The sequence below is a fragment of the Cheilinus undulatus genome, linkage group 22 (assembly GCF_018320785.1).
Source record: "Cheilinus undulatus linkage group 22, ASM1832078v1, whole genome shotgun sequence".
NCBI classification, from domain to species: Eukaryota; Metazoa; Chordata; class Actinopteri; order Labriformes; family Labridae; genus Cheilinus; species Cheilinus undulatus.
In genome coordinates this window covers 36,641,230-36,657,702 of record NC_054886.1, presented here as the reverse complement: position 1 = coordinate 36,657,702, position 16,473 = coordinate 36,641,230, and the positions used below count along the sequence as shown (strand labels likewise).

Sequence of the window (16,473 nt, the reverse complement as noted above, 5' to 3'; positions counted from 1 at the left end):
AGTAGTTACATTAGCTACCTAGCTGAGTTACCTATGTCGCTTATGTGTGGCTTATGCAGCAGACCTACGCAAGCTATATTGGCTGCATTAATGTTTCATGGAGGATGAGTTTTTTTCCTATATTAAACTGTTTACTTGGCTTTATTAAACATTTTGTGACCACGTGTCGTTGGGTTTTTGACCTGTTGTGTCTTAACTGCTGAAGTTTAATCCAACTTTATTGTGAAAATTTAAGCATGTAATTCTAGTCAGACAGAAGCCCAGAAGAAGCCTGCTCATTGGCTGTAAGTAAAAGAAAAAAAAAAAGAAAAAACAAGAACGCTCAAATATGGGATCCGGATCCCACAGAGTCGGTTCTTTGAACCTGCTCGTTAACGAACGACACAGCACGCTCGGTCCTGAGCTCAGAGAGAAGCCGGAAGAGAAGGTAAATATGACTTCTGCCTCGTCTAACAGCTAAAAATCTGATTTTATAGACGGAATTATTTATTTTTATAGAGGCTGAGCTTTGTTATGAGCGCATTTATACCTATTTGACACGGTTATATGTTTAGATAATGTGTTTATAGAGCACCAGCAGACGTTATGATCGTCCTCGGCTGACTGAACCGGACTCCGTCTGAGAAACGTGAAATTTAAACACTGATTTTCACCGACATATGTCTGATATTAGACAGCAGACAAACGATAATATTAATGGACTAATATTAAGAACAGGATGTCCCCGAAATGTCGGCATTCATTCAAAACTCGGCTTTTACTCAGAAAACCGCCATCATCGTAAAATCAGTGGTTTTCAAAGTGTGAGAGTGAGCCCCCCTAAGAAGAGATTATTCTTTCAGTGGACCCCCACCCACACAAATAAATAACTAAATAAACAACATTTCAAACATTTATGTCTAATCTTTAAACATTTTAACATTCAGATATTTTTGAATATTTTGGTTTGCAAATGTCCTTAAACATCTGCCTTTCCCTCTTATTCAGTTATAATGTTTTTTGGCCATTGTACAACTTCTTTTTGCTTCTTTTTTTACCATTTTTTCCACTTTTATCCCATTTTTGCCCCTTTTCACCTTTTTGCCCATTAGAGCTACCTTTCATCATTAAATATCCCTTATTCCCCAACTTTTTTGCTCATTTTTACGACGTCTTTTTGCCACTTTTTCCCAATTTCTGCCACTTTTTTCCCCCATTTTTGCCACTTTTTGTCCATTTAAACTACCCTTTGCCATTACATACCACTTGTTTCCTCTTTTTTTGACCATTTTTGCCACTTTGACTGCTTTTTGCCCATTTAAGTCACTTTCCACTCATTTTTTTGTCACTTCTCACCCATTTCTGCTACTTTCTGACCATTTTTCCACCTTTTCTCCCCATTTTTGCTCCTTTCCACCCATTTTTTGCTGCTTTTTGACCTTTTTGCTACCTTTAACCTATTTTTATTGCTACCTCCAGCTGTTTTTGCCTCTTTTCACTCTTAGATTGTGGCTCTTGCAAAGGTATTTTTCAACCATTATGCTCTTTGGTTGAGTAACACTGCTCTATAGCATAGGCCCATAGTAACTATAAGAATTCTACTGTTGTTTTAATGGTTTCACTGATTGTTACTCCTGCTATAATGAAGGTTGATATAGAATCATCTAGAATATGTTCCTGTCCTTTAAATTAAGTTGGTCCTGTGTTTCAGATGACGGTCCATAACCTGTACATATTTGACCGTAACGGCACCTGTCTTTACTACAACGAGTGGAACCGAAAGAAGCAGGCGGGGATCTCCAAGGAGGAGGTGACAGGACCAGAACTAGTACTAAAAACATTAAAACCATGATCCAGAATAACACCTGAGATTAACATGTCTGCATCTGTCTGCAGGAGTTTAAGCTTATGTACGGGATGCTGTTCTCCATCCGATCATTCGTCAGTAAGATCTCTCCTCAGGACATGTATCCTTCACATCTGTCCTCCTCTGTTTCCTTTAAGGACGTACGATAATAGATTTACACTGCAATCTCATTTAATTTCAAACTGATTCACACACCTGTTTACCTATAATAAAGAACTACAGGAGTCTTCTGTCAAAGCTGTAAATATCAGTCTATATCAGCTGTAAATATCAATCTATGTCAGCTGTAAATATCAGTCAATATCAGCTGTAAATATCAATCTATGTCAGCTGTAAATATCAGTCTATATCAGCTGTAAATATCAGTCTATATCAGCTGTAAATATCAGTCTATATCAGCTGTAAATATCAATCTATGTCAGCTGTAAATATCAGTCTATATCAGCTGTAAATATCAATCTATGTTAGCTGTAAATATCAGTCTATGTCAGCTGTAAATATCAGTCTATATCAGCTGTAAATATCAGTCTATATCAGCTGTAAATATCAATCTATGTCAGCTGTAAATATCAGTCTATATCAGCTGTAAATATCAATCTATGTCAGCTGTAAATATCAGTCAATATCAGCTGTAAATATCAATCTATGTCAGCTGTAAATATCAGTCTATATCAGCTGTAAATATCAATCTATGTCAGCTGTAAATATCAGTCTATATCAGCTGTAAATATCAGTCTATATCAGCTGTAAATATCAGTCTATATCAGCTGTAAATATCAATCTATGTCAGCTGTAAATATCAGTCTATATCAGCTGTAAATATCAATCTATGTCAGCTGTAAATATCAGTCAATATCAGCTGTAAATATCAATCTATGTCAGCTGTAAATATCAGTCTATATCAGCTGTAAATATCAATCTATGTCAGCTGTAAATATCAGTCTATATCAGCTGTAAATATCAGTCTATATCAGCTGTAAATATCAATCTATGTCAGCTGTAAATATCAGTCTATATCAGCTGTAAATATCAATCTATGTTAGCTGTAAATATCAGTCTATGTCAGCTGTAAATATCAGTCTATATCAGCTGTAAATATCAGTCTATATCAGCTGTAAATATCAATCTATGTCAGCTGTAAATATCAGTCTATATCAGCTGTAAATATCAATCTATGTCAGCTGTAAATATCAGTCTATATCAGCTGTAAATATCAATCTATGTCAGCTGTAAATACCAGTCTATATCAGCTGTAAATATCAATCTATGTCAGCTGTAAATATCAGTCTATATCAGCTGTAAATATCAATCTATGTCAGCTGTAAATACCAGTCTATATCAGCTGTAAATATCAATCTATGTCAGCTGTAAATATCAGTCAATATCAGCTGTAAATATCAATCTATGTCAGCTGTAAATATCAGTCTATATCAGCTGTAAATATCAGTCTATATCAGCTGTAAATATCAATCTATGTCAGCTGTAAATATCAGTCTATATCAGCTGTAAATATCAATCTATGTCAGCTGTAAATATCAGTCTATATCAGCTGTAAATATCAGTCTATATCAGCTGTAAATATCAATCTATATCAGCTGTAAATATCAATCTATGTCAGCTGTAAATATCAGTCTTTATCAGCTGTAAATATCAATCTATGTTAGCTGTAAATATCAGTCTATGTCAGCTGTAAATATCAGTCTATATCAGCTGTAAATATCAGTCTATATCAGCTGTAAATATCGGTCTATATCAGCTGTAAATATCAATCTGTGTCAGCTGTAAATATCAGTCTATATCAGCTGTTATTATCAGTCTACATCAGCTGTAAGTATCAGTCTACATCAGCTGTAAGTATCAGTCTACATCAGCTGTAAGTATCAGTCTATATCAGCTGTAAATATCAGTCTATATCAGCTGTAAATATCAGTCTATATCAGCTGTAAATATCAGTCTATATCAGCTGTAAATATCAGTCTATATCAGCTGTAAATATCAGTCTATATCAGCTGTAAATATCAGTCTATATCAGCTGTAAATATCAATCTATGTCAGCTGTAAATATCAGTCTATATCAGCTGTAAATATCAATCTATGTTAGCTGTAAATATCAGTCTATGTCAGCTGTAAATATCAGTCTATATCAGCTGTAAATATCAGTCTATATCAGCTGTAAATATCAATCTATATCAGCTGTAAATATCAATCTATGTCAGCTGTAAATATCAGTCTATATCAGCTGTAAATATCAATCTATGTTAGCTGTAAATATCAGTCTACATCAGCTGTAAATATCAGTCTACATCAGCTGTAAATATCAGTCTACATCAGCTGTAAATATCAGTCTACATCAGCTGTAAATATCAGTCTACATCAGCTGTAAATATCAGTCTGTGTCAGCTGTAAATATCAGTCTACATCAGCTGTAAATATCAGTCTACATCAGCTGTAAATATCAGTCTACATCAGCTGTAAATATCAGTCTACATCAGCTGTAAATATCAGTCTACATCAGCTGTAAATATCAGTCTATATCAGCTGTAAATATCAGTCTATATCAGCTGTAAATATCAATCTGTGTCAGCTGTAAATATCAGTCTATATCAGCTGTAAATATCAGTCTATATCAGCTGTAAATATCAGTCTACATCAGCTGTAAATATCAGTCTACATCAGCTGTAAATATCAGTCTACATCAGCTGTAAATATCAGTCTACATCAGCTGTAAATATCAGTCTACATCAGCTGTAAATATCAGTCTGTGTCAGCTGTAAATATCAGTCTACATCAGCTGTAAATATCAGTCTACATCAGCTGTAAATATCAGTCTATATCAGCTGTAAATATCAGTCTACATCAGCTGTAAATATCAGTCTACATCAGCTGTAAATATCAGTCTATATCAGCTGTAAATATCAGTCTACATCAGCTGTAAATATCAGTCTATATCAGCTGTAAATATCAGTCTATATCAGCTGTAAATATCAGTGTGTATTAGCTGTAAATATCAGTCTATATCAGCTGTAAATATCAGTCTACATCAGCTGTAAATATCAGTCTACATCAGCTGTAAATATCAGTCTGTATCAGCTGTAAATATCAGTCTACATCAGCTGTAAATATCAGTCTATATCAGCTGTAAATATCAGTCTACATCAGCTGTAAATATCAGTCTACATCAGCTGTAAATATCAGTCTATATCAGCTGTAAATATCAGTCTATATCAGCTGTAAATATCAGTCTATATCAGCTATAAATATCAGTCTACATCAGCTGTAAATATCAGTCTATATCAGCTGTAAATATCAGTCTATATCAGCTGTAAAAATCAGTCTATATCAGCTGTAAATATCAGTCTATATCAGCTGTAAATATCAGTCTATCAGCTGTAACTGTCAGTCTACATCAGCTGTAAATATCAGTCTATATCAGCTGTAAATATCAGTCTACATCAGCTGTAAATATCAGTCTATATCAGCTGTAAATATCAGTCTACATCAGCTGTAACTGTCAGTTGACATCAGCTGTAACTGTCAGTCTATATCAGCTGTAAATATCAGTCTACATCAGCTGTAAATATCAGTCTACATCAGCTGTAAATGTCAGTCTATATCAGCTGTAAATATCAGTCTATATCAGCTGTAAATATCAGTCTATATCAGCTGTAAATATCAGTCTATATCAGCTGTAAATATCAGTCTATATCAGCTGTAAATATCAGTCTATATCAGCTGTAAATATCAGTCTATATCAGCTGTAAATATCAGTCTGTCAGCTGTAAATATCAGTCTATATCAGCTGTAAATATCAGTCTATATCAGCTGTAAATATCAGTCTACATCAGCTGTAAATATCAGTCTATATCAGCTGTAAATATCAGTCTATATCAGCTGTAAATATCAGTGTGTATAAGCTGTAAATATCAGTCTACATCAGCTGTAAATATCAGTCTACATCAGCTGTAAATATCAGTCTGTGTCAGCTGTAAATATCAGTCTGTGTCAGCTGTAAATATCAGTCTACATCAGCTGTAAATATCAGTCTATATTAGCTGTAAATATCAGTCTACATCAGCTGTAAATATCAGTCTATATCAGCTGTAAATATCAGTCTACATTAGCTGTAAATATCAGTCTACATCAGCTGTAAATATCAGTCTACATCAGCTGTAAATATCAGTCTATATCAGCTGTAAATATCAGTCTATATCAGCTGTAACTGTCAGTCTATATCAGCTGTAAATATCAGTCTATATCAGCTGTAAATATCAGTCTATCAGCTGTAACTGTCAGTCTACATCAGCTGTAAATATCAGTCTATATCAGCTGTAAATATCAGTCTACATCAGCTATAAATATCAGTCTGTATCAGCTGTAAATATCAGTCTATATCAGCTGTAAATATCAGTCTACATCAGCTGTAACTGTCAGTTGACATCAGCTGTAACTGTCAGTCTATATCAGCTGTAAATATCAGTCTACATCAGCTGTAAATATCAGTCTGTGTCAGCTGTAAATATCAGTCTATATCAGCTGTAAATATCAGTCTGTGTCAGTTGTAAATATCAGTCTATATCAGCTGTAAATATCAGTCTGTGTCAGCTGTAAATATCAGTCTATATCAGCTGTAAATATCAGTCTACATCAGCTGTAAATATCAGTCTATATCAGCTGTAAATATCAGTCTTTATTAGCTGTAAATATCAGTCTACATCAGCTGTAAATATCAGTCTGTGTCAGCTGTAAATATCAGTCTATATCAGCTGTAAATATCAGTCTGTGTCAGCTGTAAATATCAGTCTATATCAGCTGTAAATATCAGTCTGTGTCAGCTGTAAATATCAGTCTATATCAGCTGTAAATATCAGTCTGTGTCAGCTGTAAATATCAGTCTGTGTCAGCTGTAAATATCAGTCTACATCAGCTGTAAATATCAGTGTGTATCAGCTGTAAATATCAGTCTATATCAGCTGTAAATATCAGTCTGTGTCAGCTGTAAATATCAGTCTATATCAGCTGTAAATATCAGTCTACATCAGCTGTAAATATCAGTCTATATCAGCTGTAAATATCAGTGTATCAGGTGTAAATATCAGTCTATATCAGGTGTAAATATCAGTCTGTCAGCTGTAAATATCAGTCTATCAGCTGTAAATATCAGTTTATATCAGCTGTAAATATCAGTCTATATCAGGTGTAAATATCAGTCTGTCAGCTGTAAATATCAGTCTATCAGCTGTAAATATCAGTCTGTATCAGGTGTAAATATCAGTCTGTCAGCTGTAAATATCAGTCTATATCAGCTGTAAATATCAGTCTATATCAGGTGTAAATATCAGTCTATATCAGGTGTAAATATCAGTCTGTCGGCTGTAAATATCAGTCTGTCAGCTGTAAATATTAGTCTGTATCAGGTGTAAATATCAGTCTGTCAGCTGTAAATATCAGTCTATATCAGCTGTAAATATCAGTCTATGTCAGCTGTAAATATCAGTCTGTGTCAGCTGTAAATATCAGTCTTTATCAGCTGTAAATATCAGTCTGTATCATCTGTAAATATCAGTCTGTCAGCTGTAAATATCAGTCTATATCAGCTGTAAATATCAGTCTATATCAGGTGTAAATATCAGTCTGTCAGCTGTAAATATCAGTCTGTCAGCTGTAAATATTAGTCTGTATTAGCTGTAAATATCAGTCTATGTCAGCTGTAAATATCAGTCTATATCAGCTGTAAATATCAGTCTATATCAGGTGTAAATATCAGTCTGTATCAGCTGTAAATATCAGTCTTTATCAGCTGTAAATATCAGTCTGTATCGTCTGTAAATATCAGTCTGTCAGCTGTAAATATCAGTCTATATCAGCTGTAAATATCAGTCTATATCAGGTGTAAATATCAGTTATATCAGCTGTAAATATCAGTCTATATCAGCTGTAAATATCAGTCTATATCAGCTGTAAATATCAGTCTATATCAGCTGTAAATATCAGTGTATCAGGTGTAAATATCAGTCTATATCAGGTGTAAATATCAGTCTATATCAGCTGTAAATATCAGTCTATATCAGCTGTAAATATCAGTGTATCAGGTGTAAATATCAGTCTATATCAGGTGTAAATATCAGTCTGTCAGCTTTAAATATCAGTCTATCAGCTGTAAATATCAGTCTATATCAGCTGTAAATATCAGTCTATATCAGGTGTAAATATCAGTGTGTCAGCTGTAAATATCAGTCTATATCAGCTGTAAATATCAGTCTATATCAGGTGTAAATATCAGTCTATATCAGGTGTAAATATCAGTCTGTCAGCTGTAAATATCAGTCTATATCAGCTGTAAATATCAGTCTTTCAGCTGTAAATATCAGTCTATCAGCTGTTAATATCAGTCTATATCAGCTGTAAATATCAGTCTATATCAGCTGTAAATATCAGTCTGTCAGCTGTAAATATTAGTCTGTATCAGCTGTAAATATCAGTCTATGTCAGCTGTAAATATCAGTCTATATCAGCTGTAAATATCAGTCTATGTCAGCTGTAAATATCAGTCTGTGTCAGCTGTAAATATCAGTCTATATCAGGTGTAAATATCAGTCTGTCAGCTGTAAATATCAGTCTATATCAGGTGTAAATATCAGTCTATCAGCTGTTAATATCAGTCTATATCAGCTGTAAATATCAGTCTATATCAGCTGTAAAAATCAGTCTATATCAGGTGTAAATATCAGTCTGTCAGCTTTAAATATCAGTCTATCAGGTGTAAATATCAGTCTATATCAGCTGTAAATATCAGTGTATCAGGTGTAAATATCAGTCTATATCAGGTGTAAATATCAGTCTGTCAGCTGTAAATATCAGTCTATCAGCTGTAAATATCAGTTTATATCAGCTGTAAATATCAGTCTATATCAGGTGTAAATATCAGTCTGTCAGCTGTAAATATCAGTCTATCAGCTGTAAATATCAGTCTGTATCAGGTGTAAATATCAGTCTGTCAGCTGTAAATATCAGTCTATATCAGCTGTAAATATCAGTCTATATCAGGTGTAAATATCAGTCTATATCAGGTGTAAATATCAGTCTGTCGGCTGTAAATATCAGTCTATCAGCTGTAAATATCAGTCTGTATCAGGTGTAAATATCAGTCTGTCAGCTGTACATATCAGTCTATATCAGCTGTAAATATCAGTCTATATCAGGTGTAAATATCAGTCTGTCAGCTGTAAAAATCAGTCTATATCAGGTGTAAATATCAGTCTATATCAGGTATAAATATCAGTCTGTCAGCTGTAAATATCAGTCTATATCAGCTGTAAATATCAGTCTGTATCAGCTGTAAATATCAGTCTACATCAGCTGTAAATATCAGTCTATATCAGCTGTAAATATCAGTCTATATCAGCTGTAAATATCAGTCTATATCAGCTGTAAATATCAATCTGTGTCAGCTGTAAATATCAGTCTATATCAGCTGTAAATATCAGTCTATATCAGCTGTAAATATCAGTCTATATCAGCTGTAAATATCAGTCTACATCAGTCTACATCAGCTGTATCAGCTGTAAATATCAGTCTATCAGCTGTTAATATCAGTCTATATCAGCTGTAAATATCAGTCTATATCAGCTGTAAATATCAGTCTGTCAGCTGTAAATATTAGTCTGTATCAGCTGTAAATATCAGTCTATGTCAGCTGTAAATATCAGTCTATATCAGCTGTAAATATCAGTCTATGTCAGCTGTAAATATCAGTCTGTGTCAGCTGTAAATATCAGTCTTTATCAGCTGTAAATATCAGTCTGTATCATCTGTAAATATCAGTCTGTCAGCTGTAAATATCAGTCTATATCAGCTGTAAATATCAGTCTATATCAGGTGTAAATATCAGTCTGTCAGCTGTAAATATCAGTCTATATCAGCTGTAAATATCAGTCTATATCAGGTGTAAATATCTGTGTATCGGGTGTAAATATCAGTCTATATCAGGTGTAAATATCAGTCTGTCAGCTGTAAATATCAGTCTATCAGCTGTAAATATCAGTCTATATCAGGTGTAAATATCAGTCTGTATCAGCTGTAAATATCAGTCTACATCAGCTGTAGGTATCAGTCTATATCAGCTGTAAATATCAGTCTATGTAAGCTGTAAATATCAGTCTGTTTCAGCTGTAAATATCAGTCTATGTCAGCTGTAAATATCAGTCTGTATCAGCTGTAAATATCAGTCTACATCAGCTGTAAATATCAGTCTGTATCAGCTGTAAATATCAGTCTGTCAGCTTTAAATATCAGTCTATCAGCTGTAAATATCAGTATATCATCTGTAAATATCAGTCTATATCAGCTGTAAATATCAGTCTATATCAGCTGTAAATATCAGTCTGTCAGCTTTAAATATCAGTCTATCAGCTGTAAATATCAGTATATCAGCTGTAAATATCAGTCTATCAGCTGTTAATATCAGTCAGTCAGCTGTAAATATCAGTCTATATCAGGTGTAAATATCAGTCTGTCAGCTGTAAATATCAGTCTATATCAGGTGTAAATATCAGTCTATATCAGCTGTAAATATCAGTCTATCAGCTGTTAATATCAGTCTATATAAGCTGTAAATATCAGTCTATATAAGCTGTAAATATCAGTCTGTCAGCTGTAAATATTAGACTGTATTAGCTGTAAATATCAGTCTATATCAGCTGTAAATATCAGTCTATATCAGGTGTAAATATCAGTCTGTATCAGCTGTAAATATCAGTCTTTATCAGCTGTAAATATCAGTCTGTATCATCAATAAATATCAGTCTGTCAGCTGTAAATATCAGTCTATATCAGCTGTAAATATCAGTCTATATCAGGTGTAAATATCAGTTATATCAGCTGTAAATATCAGTCTATATCAGCTCTAAATATCAGTCTATATCAGCTGTAAATATCAGTCTATATCAGCTGTAAATATCAGTGTATCAGGTGTAAATATCAGTCTATATCAGGTGTAAATATCAGTCTATATCAGCTGTAAATATCAGTCTATATCAGCTGTAAATATCAGTGTATCAGGTGTAAATATCAGTCTATATCAGGTGTAAATATCAGTCTGTCAGCTTTAAATATCAGTCTATCAGCTGTAAATATCAGTCTATATCAGCTGTAAATATCAGTCTATGTCAGCTGTAAATATCAGTCTGTGTCAGCTGTAAATATCAGTCTTTATCAGCTGTAAATATCAGTCTGTATCATCTGTAAATATCAGTCTGTCAGCTGTAAATATCAGTGTATCAGGTGTAAATATCAGTCTATATCAGCTGTAAATATCAGTCTATATCAGGTGTAAATATCAGTCTGTCAGCTGTAATTATCAGTCTATCAGCTGTAAATATCAGTCTATATCAGGTGTAAATATCAGTGTATCAGGTGTAAATATCAGTCTATATCAGGTGTAAATATCAGTCTGTCAGCTGTAAATATCAGTCTATCAGCTGTAAATATCAGTCTATATCAGGTGTAAATATCAGTCTGTCAGCTGTAAATATCAGTCTACATCAGCTGTAAGTATCAGTCTATATCAGCTGTAAATATCAGTCTGTATCAGCTGTAAATATCAGTCTACATCAGCTGTAGGTATCAGTCTATATCAGCTGTAAATATCAGTCTATGTAAGCTGTAAATATCAGTCTGTTTCAGCTGTAAATATCAGTCTATGTCAGCTGTAAATATCAGTCTGTATCAGCTGTAAATATCAGTCTGTCAGCTTTAAATATCAGTCTATCAGCTGTAAATATCAGTATATCATCTGTAAATATCAGTCTATATCAGCTGTAAATATCAGTCTATATCAGCTGTAAATATCAGTCTGTCAGCTTTAAATATCAGTCTATCAGCTGTAAATATCAGTATATCAGCTGTAAATATCAGTCTATCAGCTGTTAATATCAGTCAGTCAGCTGTAAATATCAGTCTATATCAGGTGTAAATATCAGTCTGTCAGCTGTAAATATCAGTCTATATCAGGTGTAAATATCAGTCTGTCAGCTGTAAATATCAGTCTATATCAGGTGTAAATATCAGTCTATCAGCTGTTAATATCGGTCTATATCAGCTGTAAATATCAGTGTATCAGCTGTAAATATCAGTCTATATCAGGTGTGAATATCAGTCTATGTCAGCTGTAAATATCAGTCTATATCAGGTGTAAATATCAGTCTATATCAGGTGTAAATATCAGTCTGTCAGCTGTAAATATCAGTCTATATCAGCTGAAAATATCCGTCTATATCAGGTGTAAAAAATCAGTGATTCAGCTGTAAAAATCAGTCTATATCAGGTGTAAATATCAGTCTGTCAGCTGTAAATATCAGTCTATATCAGCTGAAAATATCAGTCTATATCAGGTGTAAAAAATCAGTGTGTCAGCTGTAAAAATAAGTCTATATTAGGTGTAAATATCAGTCTATATCAGGTGTAAATATCAGTCTGTCAGCTGTAAATATCAGTCTATATCAAGTGTAAATATCAGTCTGTCTGCTGTAAATATCAGTCTATATCAGGTGTAAATATCAGTCTGTCAGCTGTAAATATCAGTCTATATCAGCTGTAAATATCAGTCTGTCAGCTGTAAATATTAGTCTGTCAGCTGTAAATATCAGTCTATCAGCTGTAAATATCAGTCTATGTCAGCTGTAAATATCAGTCTATATCAGGTGTAAATATCAGTCTGTCAGCTGTAAATATCAGTCTATGTCAGCTGTAAATATCAGTCTATATCAGGTGTAAATATCAGTCTATATCAGGTGTAAATATCAGTCTGTCAGCTGTAAATATCAGTCTGTCAGCTGTAAATATCAGTCTGTCAGCTGTAAATATCAGTCTATATCAGGTGTAAATATCAGTCTATGTCAGCTGTAAATATCAGTCTATATCAGGTGTAAATATCAGTCTGTCAGCTGTAAATATCAGTCTATATCAGGTGTAAATATCAGTCTATGTCAGCTGTAAATATCAGTCTATATCAGGTGTAAATATCAGTCTATATCAGGTGTAAATATCAGTCTGTCAGCTGTAAATATCAGTCTATATCAGGTGTAAATATCAGTCTATCAGCTGTAAATATCAGTCTGTCAGCTGTAAATATCAGTCTATATCAGGTGTAAATATCAGTCTGTCAGCTGTAAATATCAGTCTATATCAGGTGTAAATATCAGTCTATATCAGGTGTAAATATCAGTCTATATCAGGTGTAAATATCAGTCTATATCAGGTGTAAATATCAGTCTTTATCAGGTGTAAATATCAGTCTATATCAGGTGTAAATATCAGTCTATATCAGGTGTAAATATCAGTCTGTCAGCTGTAAATATCAGTCTATATCAGGTGTAAATATCAGTCTATCAGCTGTAAATATCAGTCTGTCAGCTGTAAATATCAGTCTATATCAGGTGTAAATATCAGTCTGTCAGCTGTAAATATCAGTCTATATCAGGTGTAAATATCAGTCTATATCAGGTGTAAATATCAGTCTATATCAGGTGTAAATATCAGTCTATATCAGGTGTAAATATCAGTCTATATCAGGTGTAAATATCAGTCTATATCAGGTGTAAATATCAGTCTATATCAGGTGTAAATATCAGTCTATATCAGCTGTAAATATCAGTCTGTCAGCTGTAAATATCAGTCTATATCAGGTGTAAATATCAGTCTATCAGCTGTAAATATCAGTCTGTCAGCTGTAAATATCAGTCTATATCAGGTGTAAATATCAGTCTGTCAGCTGTAAATATCAGTCTATATCAGGTGTAAATATCAGTCTGTCAGCTGTAAATATCAGTCTATATCAGGTGTAAATATCAGTCTATATCAGGTGTAAATATCAGTCTATATCAGGTGTAAATATCAGTCTATATCAGGTGTAAATATCAGTCTATATCAGGTGTAAATATCAGTCTATATCAGGTGTAAATATCAGTCTATATCAGGTGTAAATATCAGTCTATATCAGCTGTAAATATCAGTCTGTCAGCTGTATCAGTTCTATCTGTCTGTTGTCCTTAACGTCCCGTCCGTCCTCAGGAAAGATGGCTTCCTGTCCTTTCAGACCAGTAAGTACCGTCTCCATTATTATGAGACTCCCAGCGGGCTGAGGTTCATCATGAACACGGACCTGTCTGTGACCAACGCCAGAGAGACGCTGCAGCACATCTACAGTAACGTGAGTCTGCTGCTCTGACCTGTTAGCCTCAGACTGGAATGAGGATCAGTGATGTCAGTAATGATGGTTCTGATTTTAGTAAAATGGTGCCGCCCTGTTACAATGCTCTCTCCCCCCCCAGCTGTACGTGGAGTTCATCGTGAAGAACCCGGTGTGCGTTCTGGGTCAGAGTTTGGACAGCGAGCTGTTCAGCAGTCGTCTGGACGCCTTCGTCAGAGCGCTGCCGTACTACAGCCCACGAGCTGCCTGATACAGGAAACACAGACATGAATGTACGGCAGCCCTGCGAGGACATGCATCCTGACATGTGGTTCCCCAGGCTCGTTAGGTTAAATGGCCAGTCTAAATTGCTCGTAGGAGTGAGTCTTAGCATGCCTGGTTGTTTGCTTCTATAACCCAGCCCTGTGATTGGCTGATGACCACTTACTCACCTAACGAAGGCGGGATAAGTGTCTAGAACATGGATGGGTTTTTCCCATGATTCCTTGAGGGTTATGCATGAATCAGTGAGCGGGAAAGACTGAAGATGGCTGAAACTCATCGTCCTGGGAGTTAAATCAGAGGTTGTGACGTTTGTCCTCTCAGGGCTTCCGTAGACACCAGCTCATACGTGTTGTTATTTATTGTGAACACATTTCTCTGTTTCTAATCTCTGTCCTCATGGTTTTTTACATGTGTTATTAAACGTTTCAAACTCAGAGAGGCTTCCCTCTGTCTGTCAGTGAACACAGCGCCACCTGCTGGTCAACTCCTACTGCTACACCCAGCTCTCATGAATACTCAATAACACTGATGTAGTTTAACTGATAGAGAATTAACAAAGACCAAAAATTTAGTAATTTCCTCAGAGACCACAACAGGGAAAATGGCGCCATCTGGTGGAAAACAATAAAAGTAACGTTCACAAAAATACTGAAGGAAAATCTCCAGCATTTATTTTAAAGATGTTTTTATGTTCTAATGGCTCCAGGTTTGAAGAAATCTGATTATAGTGGAAGTAGATGGGACCAAAATGGACCCAAAGGACACAAACGTCAGGATTTTCATGCACAAGGCTTTATAGGCAGGGGGTGTGAGTTAACATGACATTTTCAAAACGCCATAAAAATACAATAAAATGGCTAACACTCAAACCTAAGACTTGAAAGTTTATAGAACAGTGTTAAGATGAAAATGAAATTGTCCCACAAAGGGACACCTGAAGGTTAAAATGAAGGTTAAGAGACAGACTCAGACGCTCCCTCAGTGCCGTCTTTGGTTTAAAGTTACAACAGTGTGAGGATAATAAACCAGGACTTCTATCAGCTGTGTTAATGTTTGATCAGACTGGTGATACTGGGACTCTAACAACATGCTGGAGGAGAACCGTCATGGTCTGAAGGTCGTAGAACCACAGCTGTGTCCGTGGCGTTTGGCGAGGTAATCCCCACGTTAACATAATCTCTAATCCAGCTGTTAAACATACTGCCAACCAACAGCTGCTCACTCCCTCACGTTCTCCACCAGGTCCTCGGTTTTCCACTGGTGGGGACAAAGACGAGGCTTTGGATGTGCTTTTATTTTGAAGGGTAAGTCTCCATCTTTGGTCCATCTGAGGTCCAAACAGCCCAAACTTTCATCAAAGCCTCACCAGAGAACCAAGAACAGAACCAGGAACAGTCCCAGACTAAACCGGTAGTTTAGAACGTGCTGATATCCATCCGTCTTTCTAACGTTCCTGACTACTTCCTGTTTTAAGGTGAGCGTTCCAGTGGACTTTTGTCTGATTAACATTAAGGTTGCCATGGCCTGGATGAATGCTCAGACAGAAATCTAGAAACATCGTGCCTCCGGCCTCGTCTGTCTGAAACTTTGTCCAGATACGATACCGTCCAGCTGAGTTACGACCACTTCCTTTTCCATGGCGAGACATCACGGAGTCTTCTCATTGCTGCCCTGTGATGGCCACACCCTCCGATAGCCACGCCCTCTGATAGCCACGCCCTCTGATGAAATGTCAGCATCTCTAGGCCTTCCTGGCAGATTTAACTCACATGACTTAGCCGTGGAACCGTGGGTTGTTCCGTTATCAGGACGTGATTTTTCGTAAGTATGCACATTTGAAGACTCGCCACGGCCACGCCCTCTGACTACTAATAAAGTTTGGATAAGTTTTCATCACTGAGATCTCCTCTAGCTGTACGCCAGAGTAGAAGTTGATCACATGATCAGTCTATGACCAGTTCGTCCAGTAAGAGCCCTGAAAATGGCCCCAAAGATGAGTCTCACTGTGGGATTATTCATTAAAGTAGCAGATTTCCTGCGGAGTTGATGATTATTGATTATCGTTTCTGTCGGCATAAACAGAGAACAAATCTGACCACTGGCCAGGATTTGAAGGTAAAACAGGAAGCGTCCAAACATGACCCGCGTGTGCGTGTCT

General features: G+C 35.5%; 1 protein-coding gene across 1 annotated transcript; it reads left to right on the top strand.

The window, feature by feature from the left end:
* Positions 1-385: 385 nt before the first annotated feature.
* trappc1 (trafficking protein particle complex subunit 1) lies at positions 386-14,749 on the top strand. Its single transcript, XM_041779820.1, has 5 exons — positions 386-427; positions 1,691-1,789; positions 1,876-1,946; positions 13,913-14,051; positions 14,173-14,749. The coding sequence occupies exons 2-5, from the start codon at positions 1,691-1,693 to the stop codon at positions 14,299-14,301; spliced, it is 438 nt and encodes a 145-aa protein (XP_041635754.1). The 5' UTR covers positions 386-427; the 3' UTR covers positions 14,302-14,749.
* The last annotated feature ends 1,724 nt before the right edge of the window (positions 14,750-16,473 follow it).

What these genes read in the sequence shown, in the direction of transcription:
- trappc1 (XM_041779820.1), top strand. Translation starts at nt 1,691, where the DNA reads ATGACGGTCCATAACCTGTACATATTTGACCGTAACGGCACCTGTCTT. An exon ending in CGGGGATCTCCAAGGAGGAG is followed by an intron (nt 1,790 to 1,875) that starts GTGACAGGACCA and finishes ATCTGTCTGCAG; the next exon opens with GAGTTTAAGCTTATGTACGG. An exon ending in AAGATCTCTCCTCAGGACAT is followed by an intron (nt 1,947 to 13,912) that starts GTATCCTTCACA and finishes GTCCGTCCTCAG; the next exon opens with GAAAGATGGCTTCCTGTCCT.